This window comes from Gossypium raimondii, chromosome 13 (genome assembly GCF_025698545.1).
Source record: "Gossypium raimondii isolate GPD5lz chromosome 13, ASM2569854v1, whole genome shotgun sequence".
NCBI lineage: Eukaryota > Viridiplantae > Streptophyta > Magnoliopsida > Malvales > Malvaceae > Gossypium > Gossypium raimondii.
Window position 1 is genome coordinate 20,173,298 of NC_068577.1, and position 22,454 is coordinate 20,195,751.

The window sequence follows — 22,454 nt, forward strand, 5'->3', positions numbered from 1 at the left end:
TAATATGTTTAAAATAGTTCAAATATATATTAAGACCAATATTATGATATGATATTACATATGATTAAATAATCGTAAAAGCTTACTATATTATAATCCATAAATATCTTCATCCGTATCCTGGCGGACCCATTGACTGTGTGTACTAGTACTAGGGATGTTTTCGTTTAAGTTTTGTTCTGGAAATGGCAAAGTTTCTGTTCTATCGTCAATACCATCTCTACTTCCACTGCCTATGTCAAACAAGTCCCTAGGGATGTTACGGAGTACAACGTACCAACCCTCATCAATTGGATCTTTTGAGTAAAATACTTGTTTGACTTGAGAAGAAAATACGTACGGCTCATCAATCAATTGTTGTCCTGTATGAATCAATCGATTGAAGTTCACCATTGTGAAACCAAATTGATCTTGCTTAATTCCACGACCAGTATTAACATCGGCCCAATCACCTCGAAATAAGACAACTTTCCATTTTCCGTAGTAATCCAACTCAATTATATCGAAGAAGTCCGAAATATTCGACATTTCCTCGATGAGATTGTTGTCCCTAGCACTAGCATAACTAGTAATTGAGGAATTAACAACTATTCCAGAATTTTGCGTTCTCCTCAATCTCTCGCGATATTTTGTATGAAATCTGAAGCCGTTTATGAGAAACGCACTAAATCTTTTAACCACCGATCCGGACCTTGAGAAAGCCATTTAACCCGTCGATCCACGTTCTTCCCACTCCAAACCTATTGTATGGAAAGTCAACTGAGTAATTAGCGATGTTATGAGAGAAGATTATTATTATATGTCGATGAAAGCTACAATTGCATACCGTTTGGGTTAACCATTCATGGAAAGATTTAATGAAGAACTTATTGATGTCTCGAAGTTGTGTTCTTCGGGAGCGCGCACGAGATCTCAGTATTTGTTTGTACTCACTATGTATAAAATATATGTTCAGCTTGTTAGAATATAAACAATTTTTAATTGATGAATATTTATCAAATTTGTAGAACTTACTTGCGTAAAGGTTCCATTGATTCGTGGTGAAACAGAACATACCGATGTGCTTGTACCCACGAAAAACCATCTAATTCTGCAATTTCCACTTTGCCGATTGCTTCTCCAAAACTTTCGAACAAATAAGTATCGGCCAAGTTATGATCCGTGAGTCCAACATTTCTATTTGGTCTGCTCAACCTTGTTTCGACATCATCTAAATATCGCGAACAGAATGTCATACATTCCTCTGCTAAGTAGGCTTCAGCAATCGATCCTTCTGGATAACGCTTGTTGCGGCAGTAAGACTTTAATTTGGATAGGAACCTAAACACGGAATAATGTTATGAAAAGTTGTACTTAAAGGCATATAGGGTTTACGGAAGGAGAGTTTTTAAAATAAATTAACACCTTTCTATGGGATACATCCATCGGTACAAAACGAGTCCGCCAAAATTGCTTCTCCCGGGAGGTGGATTATCAAGTGAACCATAATAGTGAAGAAGGAAGGTGGAAAGATTTTCTCCATGTTGCATAAAGTCAATGCGGCTCTATCCTGTACCTTCTGAAGTTTTTGAACATCCAGCACTTTGCCACAAATGGCTTTCATTATATTGGATAGTTCAATTATACAAGACGTCACCTTCTTCGACATACAACATCGTAGAGCAACTGGCAGTAAATCTTGCATCAAGATGTGATAGTCATGTGATTTTAGCGAATACAGTCTTCGATCTTTAACACTAACACATCGAGATATATTTGATGCATACGCATCAGGAACCTTTATATCCTTCAACACCGTACAGAACACTTCTTTCTCTGTCCTCGACATTGAAAAAATTGAAGGCGGCAACCGATGTTTCCCATTAGGAAGTGGATTTGGATGAAGATCAGGTCGAATTCCCATTTCGACTAAATCAAGTCGACTCTGAAGATTGTCTTTCGATTTTCCATCTACATTCAAAATTGTACCGACAATGTTCTCACAGACATTTTTCTCAATGTGCATAACATCAAGATTGTGTCGTAAAAGCTGATGCTCCCAATAAGGCAACTCAAAAAAAAATACTTCTCTTTTTCCACAAGTCTGCCTCATTGGGATCATCCTCTTCATCGGAGTCATCATCAGCTTCATCATTTGATCTTCTATTTATTTGCGTGTTCGCCGGGTGGTTCATCTTTCCATAACTGAAATTTATATCTTTCAACATGAACAAGATATCACATCCACTTGTCTGCGAAGGAGCTTCTCTGAACTCTTCGGTACCGTTAAATACTGAACTCTGAAATCTAAATCTATGATTTTCTGGTAACCACCGACGATGCCCCATGTAAGAGAACTTTTTCCCATTGTATAACCATTGCGAACATGTTTGTGCAGCACAACAAGGACACGCGTAACGACCCTTGGTACTCCAACCAGATAAATTGGCATAAGCGGGAAAGTCATTAATGGTCAACATCAAAGCTGCACGTAAATTAAAGTTCTCCTTTCTCACCACATCGTATGTCTCGACACCAGCCCATAACTGTTTTAACTCATCTATAAGTGGCTGTAAATAAATATCGATATCATTCCCGGGCCCTTTCTCACCAGGGATAATCATAGATAAAATAAGGGAAGATTGCTTCGTGCAACTCCACGGAGGCAAATTGTAAGGAACAAGCACAATTGGCCAAGTACTGTACGCGGTACTCATGATCTTGAAAGGATTAAATCCATCAGATGCTAGCCCAAGCCTCACACTCCTAGGATCGCTTGCAAAGCTTGGAAATTTATTGTCAAATGATTTCCAAGCTAAAGAATCTGCCGGATGCCTCAACTTCCCATCATCGGTTCGTCCGTCATGGTGCCACGTCATAGACTCCGCTGTCTTCGATGACATGAAAAGCCTTTGAAGCCTTGGTATCAGCTGAAAATATCGTAAAATCTTAACCGGCTTTTGTCTTGGTTGTGCAACATTTTCATCGTCGTTCCCATATTCTGTGTTTCTATTTATCCAACGTGATTGGCCGCATATATGACAGCACTGTTGACTTCTCCGATCGCCCCAATACAACATGCAGTCATTTGGGCAACTATGAATTTTGGTGTACCCAAGACCTAAATCTTTTATCATTTTCTTCATATCTTTGCATGATTGAGGGATTTTTGCAAACGGAAACATTTCTCTCAAAAACTCTAACAGCATTGTCAAAGAGTTCCCGGTCCACCCTCCCAAACATTTTAACTGAAAAAGACAAATACAGAAAGACAATTTTGAGAATTTTGATCCCTCATACAGTTCTTCGTTCATGTCATTAAGTAGCGCGTAGAACTTTGCCGCTTCTCCATTCGGCTCTTCATGATGTACACTGCTTCCGGGTTCGGTAAAAGCATTTCCACCGAGATTACAATCATCAGATGGCACAAAGTCGGGTGGGAACGATTGTCCACCATGACTATGAATATTAAATGCTTCCCGCAACATCCCTTCCATGTCATCCCCTCTAAAAGTCTGATGGTAAGCAGTACTATCATAGGATACATCCATCCTTGAAGAGGAAGTACTACGCGGGCATTCTCCATGAAAAAGCCATTGTTTATAACCCCGAACAAACCCATCAACAATTAGATGCTCGTATACAACTTCACGATAATTCCAGTTTATGTTGACACACTTATTACACGGGCAAAGAATCATGTTCTCTTGGCTTGCATGTTGAAATGTAAAATTTAGAAAAGTCATACTCCATTTCGATAACTGTAAACTTACCCTTGACAAATTCATCCAAGACCGGTCCATTTTTTACAGTCTTGAAGTCTGATTTTCACCAGAAATTACAAGGGTAAGTTGTTCAGTGGTAAGTATAAATGAGTTATGTAGGTATATCATATGTTACATAATTTATGTATTAAGTAAATTATGTAAGTTATGTACGAGTATAAGTTATGTAAGTCATGTATTAAGTAAGCTATGTAAGTTATCATAAATATGTATGTTATGTAAGTTGTAAGTTATTGTGTATTATGTATTATGTAACTTATGTAAGTTATCAAATTAATGTATGTTATGTAAGTTGTAAGTTATTGTGTATTATGTAAGTTATGTAAGTTATGTATTATGTAGGTTATGTAAGTTATGTAAGTTATGTATTATGTAGGTTATGTAAGTTGTGTAATATATTTAAGTTATGTAAGTTTTGTTTATATTTGTTATGTATGCTATGTATTATGTAAGTTTATATAAAATTTTATATAAGTTATGTATTATGTTTTGTAACATATAAGTTTATGTAAGTTATGAATGTAAGTTATGTATTATGTAAGTTATTTAAATTATTTAAGTTGTGTATTAAGTAAGTCATGTAGGCTATGTGTTATGTATGTAAATTATGATATGATTGATAAATTTTTCAAGTATATATATAATTTTAATAAATATATTAAAACTTTATATAAATATATATATCAAAGATGTTTTAAAATATAACTTTGAATACATTTCATTTAAAATATACTTTTGTAGCTTTAATCTCCGGATAATTCAAATATCGTTATGATATGATATATGTTTTGTAGCTTTTATTAAATCAAAGAACAAATTATGTCAAGAAAAAAATTTAACATTGACTTCACATTACAAGATATAATTAATTTGTTTATATTTATGAAAACAATTTTGTTATTAAAGAAATAATACTTTGAATTGCCATTAGAAAATAAATATATTTCAAAAAGTATTTTTTATTTTAGTAGAAAATATAAATAAATATACAAATCTATTTGTATGTCCAAGATTATTAATCATTAACATAAAACCAAGTTGCAAATACAAGATCGATAATCAGTCATTAATTTGAAGTAAAATTTATAATTGCAAAACATAATATCGAAATCGATGATTTGCAAACGCTCAACCGATTAAACGATTAGCCCATAATTTATTCAATTACTCAAATATATGTAGTTGTTTAAGAGTTGTATTCAATTTTAATAGTTTAAAACAATTGCCTTTGCCGAATAGCAATTCTTAAATTTAAACATCAAATAATGTAATAAGTCGCAAAGTGAAATGGAAATTTAGCTAAATTGGTAATTGAAACTCCTTCTAAAAATGAGAAATAATAATTAAACTATAAAACTAAAAATAATGAAATTTTTTTTAACAATTTGACTTTTTTATAAGAAAACTAAATAGAGAAACATAGGAATAAATACCTTAAATTTCCTCAATTGCGAAGCAAATACTGGAACAAAAAGACAGAAATACATTAGTATCGAAAAACCAGAATTAATTAAAGCCAAAAAACTTAAAAAAAAAACAGGATAGGATACTCACAAAGTTAGCTAAACTAAAAACCCTAAAAAAACCTAAATGCATAAATGATTTAAACCCATATCATTTAAGTCATACATCGACTTATAACCTATCATCAAAAGCGATCGACTTGATGAAGTAATAAGGTACTCATTCTATTCCCAACGCTATAAAGCGATATTTATAAAATCCACCCCACGTCAGAAGGTGACAAATTTATTGGGGCTCAATTTTTGTTAAAATTGCTACCCATTTGATTAGCAACAGTTTCGTTAAGGACGTTTTGAAAATAAAGTAGATTTAAAGGCAAATAATGCAAATATAAATACTAATAACACTGTTTTCTAAATAGCAATCTGTTATAAGTACTAGTCAACCTTTGCATGCATATTACAATCTATAAATCATAACCTATATTTAATTATTAGTTAAATTCAGGCATATCATACATTTTACATATATATATATATATATCACCTAACCAATGTGAAATAGCTAAGTATTATATATGTTTTAATACATATGACAAACATTTTAACTTATAAGTTATGCCGAATTTCATATATTAAACATCACCAAAATATATATATATATATATATATATATAGTACACCATATACTTATATGACAGCATGATTAAGCAACAATAAAGATATATTTAAATCATAAATTAACCAAAACCGAACTTAACTACAAACTGAATTCACATTACGCAGATAATGCACACTAGGCATAACAAATTCTCTCCAGTAAATACTGAATTGATGTGGCCTACCTATCGTTTTTCCAAATTGATTATATTGTATGCCTAAATTAAGTCTAACATCAAACAAACCAGTTCAATACCGAAAAAGCATTACTCAAACAACATTCACACATTTACTTACTCAACCAGTAATATGAAAGTAATATGAAAGTAAATTAAACAAACAATTTCAGTAATGGATTGAAGAAATAATACATTTCCCCTTAAATGGATGCTGGAATAACAGAATAGGCAAGGATATTAAAGAAATCGATGATTCAAACAAAACGAACACCATAATTTTAATAATGATTTCTCAAAATAAATCATGATTAACTATATTGAATACTGTGTTTTGACATTAATTCGCAGCACATACAAAAAGCATTTGTACGGCTTTTCTAAAAGACTTTGCAGATTATCACCAGAAATCCACAAATCGGGTCGGATAGGGGTTTAAGGAAGGAGGAAGAAGCAGCAACAACGCATCAAGGCAACACGGAAAGAAACCCTAAATTTACTTAGACTGACCAAAAACCCAAAATCCACATTTTTGATGTTCTATAATCGAAACCCTAAAACCCCAATTAACTTAGACTGACCTAAATTCCAAAAATTTTAATCGAAAAAGAACAGAAACGGCATACCTATTCAATGGAGAAATCTCGCAGCTGTGCCCACCTTGTTTCAAGATCGACTCGCTCGCACGTTTCTTTCCTTTGTAATTTCGTGAAATGTTTTCCCCCCTTTCGACACTTAGAAAAGTTCTCTCCTAATTTCTCTGCGATTTCCAATTGCTGTAAATGGAGGACGACACTGAAGGAGAGCTAATTTGTCCTCTGAAGAAACGACGCCGTTTAAGTAAAGTTATGTAAATTTTGCAGCGCTTTGTGTAAAAACGCCACAATAGAGACTGATTCCCTAACACGTAACGACGTCGTATATTGTAATCTTTGTGGCGTTTTTGAATGAAACGATGGTAAAGGATACCTTTTGCGGCGTTTTTATATAGAAACGCCGCTAAAACTCTCATTTTTTTTCTCTTACATTTAAATAACTAATTACCAATTTATTTAACAAATAAATAATTACTTACTTATTTGTTTGTTTATTTATTTATACCAATATTATTTTGGTCCTATATATACAAATTCTTAAATTAATAACTATATATATATATATATCCATATATATAATTAATATATCCATATATATATATCAAAAATATATCAAATGGCGTTAATTTGGGTTAAATGTTTTAATTATATAACTAGTATATATTAGTTATATTGTATCATTTAACAAGTCTCAAATTATAAATTAACCTTGTAATCTTCATATTAACCAATCAATTTATATATGTAGCTACATGCATAAAGAGATCATCTACCTATATACTCAAAACTTATCTTAATATTAAATTTATCTCAAAACATATATATTGACCTCCAAATTTAATCAATCTAATATTAATTAACCTCTTAAGAAACCATAAACCCTGTCCAAACCCCTAAAACCTCTAACCCTTAAATCCCCCTAAACCCTAATTAACCCTATCCTTAACCCTAACCCATAAATTCACGTCTGTAACCCCTAAAGCATAACCCAGCCCCTAACTCCTAAACCATAAATACCAAACCTTAAATTCATATATACCGGCCTGTACTCCTTAAAATACGACCATGCATCGACCAAAATATTCCATAAATATTCTTTAATATATAATAAAAAATATAGTGAAAATCTATTAAGCAACAAGTTATATATATATAGTTAAAAAGTTGTATAAAGTTGAAATAAGGTAGCAATATTATGTTTGACAAAATTTCGTATGAAGCTTCAAATGTCCTCTTAACAAATGGGGAAAAAAAATTGTTATAATAAACTTAATTGGTACAACAAATTTTGTCTCTTTATATAAAATACAATTTTTTTAATAAAATTTGGTATATAAAATGCATTTTTTCGATAATAAATTCGTAAAACATGAGGACACGGGTTAAATGACCTGTAAAGAAACGGCACCGTTTAAATTAATTATAACTCACATTTGCGGCGTTTCTGCGTAAAAACGCCACTAAATTTTCAACAACAGAAAGAAACGATGACGTTTTCACAAAATAGTTGACATATTTGCGGCGTTTTCCCAAAAAACGCCAGTAATAGATTACATCATTCAACTGAAACGACGCCGTTCTGACAGAGTTTCAAGACTATTAGCGGCGCTTCTCTATAAAACGCCACAATAGAAACTGATTCCCTAACGCGTAACGACGTCGTATATTGCAATATTTGTGGCGTTTTTCACTAAAACGCCGGTAAAGGCTATTATATATATATCTATTAATTATAATATAAACTATACTAAACTTCAATATATTAAATTTATTGATCTGGATTTATTTTACAAATATATAATAACATATATATTTACCATAAAAAATAATCAAAAACTAATATTAATCTAAATTAAATCCTAACACATGACCGTTGAAACCCTAAATCTCAAACCCCTAAACCTCTAACCCTAAATTAACCTTAAATCTTAAACCTTAAATCTATACCCCGTACTTCTTAAAATACCGTCCATAAAAAAATTCCATAAATCTTTAATATATATATATATATATAATCATAAAATATATTTTGTATAAATTGGTGTTTAATTTATATTAATTCCTTTGATTTATTTAGTCGAACAATTACTACCAAAATTTATTACTCTTACAAAAGTTAATTTCTATTTTAATTTATTCTTTACAATACAAAATTTAAGTTTTATTATATTTTTTATTCATAATTTAATATATTTTGTCTCGTAATAAAGTAGTTTAAATCAACTGTAGTGATTGAAAATTAGTAATAAATAGTTAGTTTATTATATACATATCGACTTCTCTTTAATAAAAACTTTTTATTAATCAATAATATTTTTAATTATAATTTAGATGTAAATTGTACCACATAATAACAAAATATTAATTATTTCAACTCATAAGATTTTTGTTACTATTAGCGGTATCGGAAAAACGCCGCTAAAGGTAATAAATTAGCGGTAACTTAGATAAAAACGCCGCTAAAAGCCGGAGGATTACTGGGGCTCAGATAAAAACGTCACTAAAGATCCGAGCATTAGCGGCGCTTATACAAAATCGCCGCTAAATGCAAAGAGCATTAGTGGCGCTCAGAATAAAACGCCACTAAAGATACAAGCATTAGCGGCGCTGAAATAAAATCGCCGCTAAAGACCAGAGATATTGCGGCGTTCATATAAAAACGCCCCTAAAGATCGGGGAATTAGCGGCGCTCAGATAAAAACGCTACTATAGATGCGAGCATTAGTGGTGCACAAATAAAAACGCCGCTAAAGGTTTAAAAATCGCAAAAACAACCTCGTTGGTCTTTAGTTTTTTTGTGGCGCTTTATATAAAACGCCGCTATTTCCTAGTTTTAGCGGCGCTTGTTTGAAATCGCCACGGATGCGCTACCTTTACCGGCACTTTGTATAAATCGCCGCTAATGCTCCATTTTTTGTGGCGCTTTTGTTAAAAACGCCGCTAAAAGTGCCGCTAAAAGCCTATTCTGGTGTAGTGTCTTATTAAGTAAATTCAATCACCAAAATCTTATCTCATAAATTATCAAGCACAGCACTTTTGATTTTGACTAGGATCACTCATATTTGATACCATTTGCCTGCATTCTAAGAATATTGGATGGGGATGCAATTTGTCAAGGTTCCCAACTCACTTGTGGCCCAATAAAAGCAACTTTTGGCCTATTTGTTTTCAACTCTGTAGTTCCACAGTAAAGTGATCAACAAAGTGGGATATATTTATAAATTTTTAGGCCCTAGGAGGCTTCTTGTTTCAAAGCCACATGCCAGCAACCAACGCAAATAAACATGGAGATAAGGGCCAAAAAAGTTCCTATAGTGGGGTCTGTAAGCATGAGAAACTACTGCCACTATATATATATATATATATATATATAACATCACTCTCAAAGCTACCAGTGGGATTAGGCAACGTTCTTGAACATGGAGGTTCATTTTACTCAATTTGTCACTCATTGCAAACTTCACATTTGTTGTCAATGTCACATTATAATTAAAATCATAGCCAAATTGTTTCTTAGGTTCAAGAATGAGCAACCTGGCAAGCTAGAAGAGAAGAATAATGGTATAAATAAATATAGAAATGTTCATTTCCACCTTTTTAACATCTGTGATTGTTGATCTGCCTTCTGTCTTACATTTGTTGGTTGACATATATGCCTTTCGTTAGGCCAAATTAAACAGCTTCAACATATTTAAAACTAGCCCTTTCATCCATTCAGTCATGTTTAGTTTTATATGTCTAACAATCATAATATGCCAACTCAAAGCATATCAATTGACAAGTACCTAACATGATTAACTACAGTTATAGAAAAACTTGGGACTTTGAAGGATTGATTCAGGTAAAAGCCTAAATGAAAATGCTTAAATGGATGAATAGTTAATATAAGTGATTTATATGTTGTGTGAGAAAGGGAATATGTAGGGCAAACCATATTGTCCTATTCAAGAAATGGAGAGGCCAATAGGGTTAAATTGTCCCGTAGTGCAATCAAAGATGCACTCATTGCAACTCAAGACCTTTTTTGCACATGGCTTTTGGGTCTTTGTAATTGTAACTGGCTTTTGTGTACCCTGTGCTTCCTATATTATTTTCCATAGAGTGTGTGAGGAAATTAGCTATAATGCAGGACTGTGTTTCCAGGATCCACTCTCTTGATCGTATAGTCAAAACCAAGTATCTGCAATAAATTCTAAAAGATCTCCAAGTACTAGAAAAGAACTACAAAGGTGCAGATAAATGTATCAGAGATTCCAGTTCTAAGTACATGATACTCTAACATAAGGCAACCAACTCATTTGACATATTTAGACAGTGATATCAAGTATAACAAGACCAAATCCAATGAAATTTGATTTTTTATTTGTTTCTTATTCTGAGATAAGAAACCAGCATATCTTTGTACAGTATGCTATTATATTATATGCAACTAATTCAGCATTTAAGCATTGGAGGACAAATTAACCGGCAGACATAATATCTAAAAGAATCTTGGATTATAGTATATCAAGCAAGGTCATAAATGGACTGGTCTACTTTTCACATGTATATATATATACATACACACATAACAAACCATGGTTTAGTTAACCCTATATTTCAGTTCCTGATCTGTAATTAAACTGTTTGAAACCTGAGTTTAGTCCCATGATGCAATTTACTTGTTAATGGAGACACCAAAGTTATGAAGTTGACATGCTTACGCCAACTTTTTTGGTTAGGTTCAAAGGTGATGATGATGATGATGGTAAGTAAGGCATGGCATATTGCTGTTATAGATGTCATTAGTGAAATGGCTGGTTAATGCGTGGGGCTAATGAAACTTGTGGCTCAGAGTACTTGGAGAATTCCCTTAATCATTCCTATATCAAATATATATATATATATATTAAGAAAGTTGAACATATCAAGCTCTTAATGCTGATTGGTTTTTGGCAATACGGTATGAGATCACTGAGCAGGCTTCCCATCACTTACCTTAAACAACTTTAGGCCTTGCCATTGGAATTATTGATTGACAAATTCGTAGGAGATGAATATTCTGATAGATAGAGATTGATCACTGTGGCACGTCCAGTACTGGCTTCAAGTTTGGCAACAGCAGTAGGAACAATATGATGGGGACACTTATCCTTTCATGTACTAAATATTCAATCATTAATGAATGGCTCCTGAAGGAACCCTTGGAGCTATCAAAGCTCATTACATAACTGATAGCATTATTAACCAAATCCAGAAGGATAATGAACTATGCCGTACTGAATAATTTTATATTAAGATTTCTAATTAAACTAAAACATTTCTTTAAAGTACCTAAACAACTTTAGTATCCACATTGTTAGTGGATTAAGACCTTAATAACGATACGTCAGCGCCTGCAAACAAGCATGATAGTTCAGTATATATTCTAAATGCACCATCCACCATTACTATTATTATTATTATTAAACAAAACAAACTTTGTGTGTCATTGACAACAAGGCATTCTAAGATTTTAGAAATACCTGTAAAACAAATAAAAAATTTGATGAAATCGAAACTTGTTTTTTAATAAGATGTGGGTAATGGGGGTCATGAAATTTAGTAGAACAGGAAAGATGGTGATGAGCTTATCCTATTTGAACCAATCACTACAAAAACCTGATGACCTCATGAAAGAAAAATAAAATAAAACAAAATAAAAAGTAGGGGTTGTTTAAGTGGGGGGGAAAGTGGAGACAGTGCATATTTGGTACAGGTGAGGGTACCAAAAAATTTGGCATTTCCATGATGGAGAAGCGTAAAAAGGTTTGAAAGCTTGTGCTGATATGGTAGACTGTGTGGTCACAAAATTTCCAAGAGGCACATACTATTACTTAAGTAACAAATTCTTTATAAGACAAAAAATATTTCAGTGGCAGTACAAAAAAGTAATGCACAGTACCCTATATTGCCTAATCCCATATGCATGATGGTTGAGTGTCTTCCAAATGCAAGTATAGGGCTGACACTCACTGTTACAATTGCATGGCTTCATCTTCTTTTAATAAAGATTTCCCCAAGATATTACATAAAACTCCCTAGTCTTTTTTAATGTCCATAGGATCATTGAGTGTGAGAGGCTTCCTTGTTTCTGGTTACAAACAAAAATTGAAGTATGGAAATACTTATTTAAGACTTCAAACAAAAATACTGCAATGTTTTTTTGAGTTTTTCTTGACATGTATTAAACCTTAGTTTAATCATGAATTTTAATAAAAAAAATTATTTTATGGGCGTAACACTAAAAAATCACAAGGTTAGAATTAATAAAACAATTAAGAAAGAGCTTATTAAACTTTCTAGATAGCTAAGGTTCAAACCTCACTTTTTTCATTTTTCATCTATACTTTTTCAGCAACTAAGGAACAAACTCAATCTAGTATATATATTAGATGTGGTAGAAATATGCCAAGTATGAACAGTAGCCCAAGTCGTAGGCATTTCAACTCCCCTTTGTCTCCAGCATTAAATCATGCCACTCTCTTTATCATTTCTTTCTTTCGGAAGGCAAGAAGCGGTATTTGTCCAATCAACCTCTCAAATTTTGAAACCCTAAGTATTTAATAATTTTTCTTAATCATACATTGATTTAAATTCCTTTTCAACCTTAAATTGAACTCGTTTTCTTCCCCTTTAAAACTCCCATATTCTTTTATTCTTCCTCTTCCTTTTCATAAAAATTCTACATTCTTTTGCTGAAAATTAATTTATTTAAAACCCGAATCAAGATCAATTCTTGTTTGAACCCTTTTCTTCATCTATCGTCTAGTCTACCATCGATAATCTTCGAAATTCCATCAATGATCAATAAGCATTCTAGTTCTAATTATGAAGAACCCTAGAATTCTAGAATAACATCGTTCTTGACAATCTTTCAAATCGGTTACAAATATTTTACGAATTTTCCCAAAAATCTTACTAATTTCGATAAATCTTGAAAGTCGTTATTAATTCTTGTGTATTTGTCGATTGAAAGACCCGTTGTAGGTATCTCGAACCAGACTTGGATGTGAGGATCATCATTCGAGATCCCGAAAGTCAAGTGTGTGTTCTTTATGAGAAAATCAGGTCAAAACCGAACCTATCCCAAACCACACAACCTACCACATGGGCGTGTGGGTCGTCCATGTGGAATACACGGCCCCCATACTGTAACTCCCGATTTAGGGCTTAGTAGTGGCTTCGAGACCACAAATCCGATGACAAAAAATTTATTTTTACTATATTTTTATAGCCTACAATTTCACGGAAAGATTCCGTGAAAATTTCGTTCAAAAATTTTGACGTTTGGGCACTCAATTTGGTCAAAAGGACTAAATTGTAAAAAGTGCAAAAGTTGAGTTTTATATGTTAAAGGTATTTAATTGTTATGGAACTATAAATTAGGGGTCCTTATATGGTAATTAGACCATTAGTTAGTGATGGAAACAAATGGACATGAGATAAGTGAAATAGGATTTTTTTTAAGTAAGGGCATTTTAGTCATTTAGTAAATAAATAGAATTCAAAGGGAAAAAGATGTAAAAATTGTGTTCATCATCCTTGCTTGCTGCCAAAACTTGAAGGAAGCCATAGCTAGGGTTTCTTCACTTTCTCAAGCTCATAGTAAGTGATTCCAAGCCCCGTTTTTAATGTTCTTTACGTTTTTGGAGTCCCGGTAACTTGATTTAGTTTATTCTAGCAATAATTTAACCTAGGGTTTATATTTGGAAAAATACCCATAGGTGAAATGTGTTTATTTTGATGTTTTATGGTAGAATATGAAGCTTGAAATTATGTTAAACAACTTTTGCTAAGCGATTTTAAGTGAAAACGAGTAAAACGACATAATCGGTAAAAATACCTAATGTTCATAAGTACATGTTAGAGTGGGAATTTGATGCTGCCATATAAGGGAAAAATTTCCAGCATATCATAAAACATAAGAATAAGGGATGAAGTTTAATTTCCAAGCTTTGGGGCAAAAGTGTAATTATGCAAAAGTTTAGGGGCAAAATCGTAATTTTTCCAAAGTTCGAGTCAAGGATTGTTTTGATGAATTTGAGTATTAAATAAGTTAAATTTGCTATTATAGATCAAGAAGAATGAAATTCGGAGTTAGATCGAGGAAAGAAAAAGATAGAGGACTAAGTTGCTAGATTTGGTCAAATTTTTGTATCGAGGTAAGTTTACGGTAAATAAATACAATATTTCAATAATTATTATTAATGCTTCTATTTTTCAGCAATTATGTATTTATTTTATGAAATTATTTAATGTTGACTCAAGTATGAGACGATAGAGAATTAGTATTAAAAAGTCCCGTTGAAACATTAGGAATGCATCGGATACAAATGTCATGACATTTGGGTAAAGAGATCCCATCTAAGACCATGTCTGGGACATGGCATTGGCATCATTGAGATTATGAGAGGTCCCATGTAAGACCATGTCTGGGACATGGCGCTGGCATCGAGATGAGAGGTCCCATGTAAGACCATGTGCGGGACATGGCGTTATACTGAGATGAGAGGTCCCATAAGACCATGTCTGGGACATAGCATGGGCACCGATATGAGAACTCCCATGTAAGACCATATCTGGGATATGGCATTGGCAGTACAAGAAACATCCCATGTAAGACCACGTCTGAGACATGGCTTTGGCATGTTATTATCAGAAAAGAGACTCAAGTATCCTTATTATTCCAATGTGGCTCAACGGGCTAGAAAACAGATTATGTTCTATGGAAGTTCAAGTAAAAGTATAATTAGCAACTTCAGGTGAGTTATAAGAGTTAAGAATATGTTATGATATCAGTGAGAACCAATATTCCAGCAAGAGAAGAGTAAGTTGTAATCTTAAGTTAACTAAATAGGTAAGGTAAATAAACAAGTAAATGGCTAAGCATGTATAGGGACTTAGTCATTTCGATTGTATATTCTTAAATTATGACCAAAAAATGATAAGTAAATTTTTGATGATGAATAGTTATTAAAATGGCTAAGTATGAAGGTGTTTGTTGTTATAAAAGTCTAGGTGATAAAGTATGCATAGAAATCATGAAAAAGTAAAAATTGGAAGTGAATCAGTTTTGAGACAGCAGTAGTGACGTGATTTTGAAAAATCACCAAGGATAGTAGAAAATGAATTAGAGGGTGGATGAGATATATAATTAAATATTATTGAGTCTATTTTCATAGAAAAATAACAGTGTAGACAAAGGAATTATGTATTCGAGATATTTGAATTTTAGTTAGACAAGGTCAAAGTAGTTTTGAAATCCTCTGTTCTGACTTTGGAAAATAATTAAAATTTCAAAAAATATTTATGAGTTGTAATTTATATTTATAGATTCCTTATTGAGCCTATTTTCATTAGAAATAAGTTAGAACACCATATGAAGTCTTTACAATGAGATAATTAAATTTTAGTGACAAGAGGTCAGAATATTCGATCAGTGAAACATGAGAGAATTTAACTAATAAACTGTACTAATTGGATGAACCATAAATTCTGAAAAAATTATGATAAAACGATATATGAGTCTAGTTTCAGGGAAAATTTACGGATCTAAATTTTGAGTTTCGTAGCTTGAGTTATAATTAATTTAGTAACTGCTGCGCATGTGGACAGCTTTGTTGTGAATAGTGAAATTAATTTCAAAAGTAAAATTTTATGCCCTGAAATTTTAAGTTAAGTCAAGTAACGCCTCATGCTCGACTCCAGCAACGGTCTTGGGTAAGGGTTGTTACACATACACAGGCATGTCATTGCTGAAACCCTAGGATGTTTGACTTTCACACGGCAGGACCCCCACACGGCCTCCTACACGACCGTGTCTTCCTTGTAAGTTGAAATTTTCGAATATCACGCGGTCACAGTCTCCCACACGGCCTAGCCGCACGGTCATGTACCCCATCCACACAGCCTAATACTTCCCCGGTCACACGGCCGTGTGTCCCCTAAAACCAAGAATTTACAGTTTTGACCCAAAATTTTATATTTTGATCAGATTAGTCCTTGAATAGGTTTCAAACTAGTTTTAGTGAATTAAATGATGCAAATAGGTCCCTGATGATATGAGATATGCTAGAATCCATGATTGATCAATCTAATGTGGTATTTATTTATATTTATGAATATTTGCGTGAATTATGAATAATATATGTTACCCTTGTATCTATATACTTGCGATCATATGAATGACATGCCCTATATTATTATCCATACTGAATTCATGAAAAGAATGAATTGCTACTGATTAGCCATGTGTTAGATTACTTAATATGCCTTAATGCATTGCGTGGGTTGGGTTGTTATGAACAGAGGAAGATCAAACAATATATCTGCAAAAAAAAAAATGACAAGTGCAAAGCATAGCCTTGCGACAGTCTTATTTGCAAATTGTTGTGTACCCACAGCTAGAAGTAGATTCCAACCGTGAGATGTTGTTGTGAATCCATAGCCAAAGGCCAATTCCAAAGGCGAGTTCATGCTATAAAATCTATAGTAAAAATATATATTTCATCTGTAGGACTTTTGATGTGAACCCATAGCCAAAGGCAGATTCCAACTGCGGGGACTTACTGTGTGTCCATAGCCAAATGACAGTTTTAATCTATGAACCAGTAGTGGTTTATCTACAACATGGCATAAAGGTAGAAGAGTTTTAGGGAACTCCTATTGTGGTGTTTAATGGTGGGATAAAAATTATTTTGTTTAAAATTTGAATCTGTATGACATCATTTAAATCATGTATATACAAACCTAGAAATTATATTATGATACATACGCGAAAATCTATCTATCTATCTATCTATATATGTGAGCATGGAATATGATTATTGTGGCAATTCTGATGATTTGATTATCTTGAAAACTGTTATTGTGATTTTTGATATATCAGTGATGATGGCATTTAAAAAATTGATACTATGAGTTGAATTGCTATCTTTGATAATATGCAATGTTAGTTAATGTGCCTTAACAAGAGTTGCATTGATTTTGTTGTAAATGGACTTACACTGAGCGTCAAAATTAACCCCCTTAATTTTCATCATTACAGATAATCCACAAAGTTAGGACGTGTGCACGACATCCGGAAGGTCTCGGCACAATCCATTTTATTTTAAGTTATTTTAGACCTAATCTTTAATTTATTTTATTATTCAAAGATTGTAATGTTTTATTTGAACTGTGGTATGAGAATTAGGACTTAGTTTGTTTTTATTATACATTCTATTGCAAATCTTTAGATATTAGACTATGATTATTACATAATATGGTTAAACCTCGATTTTTAATAGAAACTTCAATAAATACCATCTTTTTCGCTGCTAGAAGATAACTAGAACATTGAAGAATAATAAATCGGCATTTAAACTAAGTTTTTTTTCCAAATTAAACAAATGTTTTAAAATAACTATTTTCAAAAAAACTCCAATAACCTTGCTAGGCCATCTCGGTAGCTGATGTAGTATATCGAATTCGAATCTAATGTTTAGACTGAATTGGAGAGATTACAATGGGGTGGGGGGAGAGAGTTCATATATTGGGTTGAGTTGACGGGTTGTGCAATTGGGTGATGGAATGGTGCACCAGGCACCCAGGGTCACTAGTAAAAAGGACCCACTTGGGCACAATTATGTGTTTCAATTCAAAGGTTGCTCCTATGAGATGATATTTGGCACCAAATGGGGTAGGTGTTAAATCCAGTCCCCCACCGTACGTAGCACTTCTTTCACATTTGTGGTGCCCCTTCTCCTCTTTCTTCACACTAGCTATAGCAACATATTAGGGTAGGCATGTATGAGGATAAAAGGAAAAAAAAAAAAGAAAGCAATTGTGTAAGCCATTCTTCTTTTAGTTTCAAACCATTTTTGTTGTTTTCTTGAATTGGTAGGACCCCAAAACCTTAACTCATCCCCAATTTTCCAATGATTAATCAATCCAAGGCATCTTCTTTCTTATTGAATAAAGAAGTCCAATTTTAGATAATACATAGGATTAATCCTGTATATGGCGTATGCATTTATGCAAGTTGTGATTCAAATGGTGTTTGCATATTCATGATTTTGCTTTTCTAGAAACAAAATCCTCTTAATCTATCTCATTGGCATTAGTACTAATTGCTATAGACTGCCATATTGGGGCGGTGAGTGTTGTGAAAAATCAGAATTCCATGCCATATTGCATGCCACAACTTACCTTCACCACACTAGTTTAAACTATTAGTTCAATTGCAGATATGATAAAATTTCACATATTTCATTTTTCTACTCTCAGTTGCCATTAAAAGTTCGAAACCCTCTGTTATCGATGTTCACTGGGCAGAAAGAATGTGACTGATAATATCGACATTGCTGAACATGGATGAATTCGTCTTAAATGACTTAGTATAGTCAAAATTATCAGTGGATATATGTCAGTTGCTCATATTCTCCACCTGAAATCATGAATGAATAGCCAATTTTTTCCATCCATTCACATTCCATAAAGAGTATACACAACGGTGCCCACAAGCTATCAAGTTGTAGTAATGGCCAATCTTAGCTTTGTGTATTTCTTTTTTTTTTTGCTTTCTCCCCCACAAAACTTACTATCAATCGGTCTTGTCTGGTCCAACTTTTGTCAGCTTTAGTTTTCCAGGTGTTTGCTCAAAAAGTTTAGCTTTGATTCTTCTTTTTCCAAATATGTGGAGTACAATATATGTATACACTTATATGCATGAAAGATTTTGAATAGCTTTAAAATTTCCCATTCATAAAGATATCAGCAATCTCTGCATTATCCTCTCAGATAAATGGAATAAAGCAACCTCTATTATTCTTCAATCTACTGACCATATGATCCATGCCAGTAATAGGATTCAAAGATAGTGACCATTGTTTTCTCATTTAAGTACATATTTGCACACTCAGACAAAATCTCCTAAAAGAGAATAAAAGAATCTTCAAAATCCTGAGAAATTTTTATGTAATTTCAAGTACTTGATTCCTTTTTTACTAAATTCAGAACATTTTTTATACAACCCTTCAAGACTACCACTCTTCTGCAATAGCTTCAATTATGTTACCATTTTAAGGGTAGTTCCATCGTTAGACCCCCATAATCTAACATTGAAGAAAGCAACCAATTGAGACAAAACTCAGCTGCATTCGACATCGGAACAGCGTAGCCGGTACATGAAGAATATTTTCAACATAAATTCCAAATATTATCTTACCTAACCTTAGGATGTTTTGCATTGAAACATGTTCTCTTTATTTTGCAGCCTAGAGTAGTTCTGTTAGTGGAGAATCACCTAAATTATGTATTGTTACGAAACACGGCAACGAATTACATGTGGTTAGAATATTGTACTCCATTAACAAATAGCAGAAAACATGCGTTTGTAAGATGCTACCTCTCAGATTAGCCAGCCCTTTTTATTGTAAAATTTATTATTATTATTTTTATAATATCACCCTTATCATGTTTGAAAGTGGGCCTCAAGGAGATATAGCTTAGCTGCAATATATTAAATAATCATCAACAAACAACTGATGTTCATGTACTGATAAATATACTACCATTTCTTAGTTCAAGTATAGATAATATTACTTTAAAAGGTACTTTAGATACTTACATGGTAATCGTGCCAATCGATGATATGCCATTAAAGAATAACAAACCAGATAACCTGTTAAGAGGCAATGAACTATTCCCACACGTAGATCCTGTTCGTGAGTCAATGTCTTTGAGTTTTTCGATCTGATAGAAAGCAATTCAATTCAAGTATTAAACTATTAGGATTGATGATAACTTTTCTTAACAAAAAACAGGCAAAAATTGAAGAAAACATAGAGAATACAGTTTTTCCTACGAGATTGCTGGGATTTAGGTCCTGATGTTAAACTGTATCTAGATAATTGCACTCTTGTGGACCCTATTAAACTTGAAGTGCTGAATGAGTCATTCGATTATAATAAAAATTAGTCTTAAGAAACCATGTTTAGTTTAATGGTTTACCTTTTAAACTGGGTTCATTGCGTCATCAGGCACAATGTTTTATTCCTTATTGGAGTTTTGAAGTATGAAAACTTCTCCTGAGATTGACTTCAAAGCCATTTCTTAATTGCCATTTTTCTTTTTTTATTCCTCGAAACATTCCTAGCTCAAATTATTACTTCCATCAGTAGGTTTCCTTTCTTCTAAGCATTATAACAGATGCCAGATGATTATGGCATGCTCGCACACATGATTCTCATGCATACATGCATGCATACGTGTCAGTAGACCATTGTTGGCTTTAGAAATAATGTATGTGATTTAAAGCAAGTGGTTCATCAGCTACCACAGCAGCACTTGCATGCATATATGCATACGTATTGTCACACTTGTTGCTGAAACTGGCCCACCTCGGACAATTTTCCTCCTATAAAAGCTCTTCATTTGTGCCTTCCTCTCCTACCTTCAAAGTCTCAATTTTCATTCACTACAACATACTTAAAATCATGGTTCCCGTTGAGTTCAGGGGACTTCACTACCTAGCACCAGAAAATCCGATCCTGATTCCAGCCAACCTTGGCATGATGCAAAACTCTATACCATCTTTTCATTTCAATACATTTGAAAGCAGCCTACCGAATTCCCACATCGTACCATCTGCTCAGGAATTTGCTGCGTTGTCCTCAAGTATCAGCAACACTTCAACTTCAGATGAGGCTGAGGAGCAGCAGGTCAATGTCATCGATGAAAGGAAACAGCGGAGAATGATATCTAACAGAGAATCTGCTCGTAGGTCGAGGATGCGGAAACAGAAGCACCTGGATGAACTTTGGTCACAGGTAATCAGGCTCCGTAACGAGAACCAGAGTCTCCTAGACAAGTTAAATCACGTCTCGGAGTCCCATGACCGTGTTCTTCAAGAAAATGCAAGGCTGAAGGAAGAAGCTTCGGATCTTCGCCAAATGCTAACTGATCTAAAAATTGGAAGTCCTTATTCCCTTGCATTCAGAGACCTGGAAGAGGTTCCCTGCAACACTGCTCATCTGAAAGCTGAGTCCACAAATCAATCCATTGCTAACTCTGTTGACTTGCTTCATTGAGATAAGAATCATCTTGCCATATATATATATTGTATGTTTCCCTGTATGCTCCGGTTGTTAATTAAGCATTTGCCTTAGCTTGAGCTGTATGAGATTAGAATCAAACCATGAAATAACATCTTTTGATCATATTTTCCTAACTCATCTGGTTTTAACTGTCTACACAATATAGTTTGAAGCAACTGTTTGCAGCACTCCTCGCCGCATACAACTCATCCATATCAGAATATATGTGAAAATGATGCCTGCATCAGCAGTGGTCCATTAAAAAACAAATCAATACTCAATCATGACTTTTATCTATTAATCATTTTTATGAACCCCACCAAGTGTAGTAATAGGATTTCACCTAAGATGTGGATTAGGTAAAGATAAATAGCAGTAAAATGACTAAAAGAACAGAAAATATTGACCCATGATATTTAACCAATTTTACTGCCGTAAGGGGAACTAAAGTGGTGGCCAAAAGGAGGCCCCATAGCCAGTCCAATCTCCATTGCTGCTCACAATAACAGGGACAAGGATGACAAATGGTGGTGGAAAGTGGTGTTACTAGTGCCTCATCATTTCATATAGCTACTGTAGCCAAGCAAAACATTTGTAAAGGCTATCCACTATACATAAACCCAAAGTACTGTTTTCAGCTTTTTGTGAGGACATCATTTTTTGCCAATCTATCTTTGGGTTTCAGCCCAAGCTTACA

General features: G+C 33.4%; 1 protein-coding gene across 1 annotated transcript; it reads left to right on the forward strand.

Moving 5' to 3' along the window:
- The first annotated feature begins 21,118 nt into the window (after nucleotides 1–21,118).
- Nucleotides 21,119–21,891, forward strand: LOC105767585 (basic leucine zipper 43). The gene has a single exon (XM_012587159.2). The coding sequence runs from the start codon at nucleotides 21,158–21,160 to the stop codon at nucleotides 21,749–21,751; it is 594 nt and encodes a 197-aa protein (XP_012442613.1). The 5' UTR covers nucleotides 21,119–21,157; the 3' UTR covers nucleotides 21,752–21,891.
- Nucleotides 21,892–22,454: the final 563 nt, after the last annotated feature.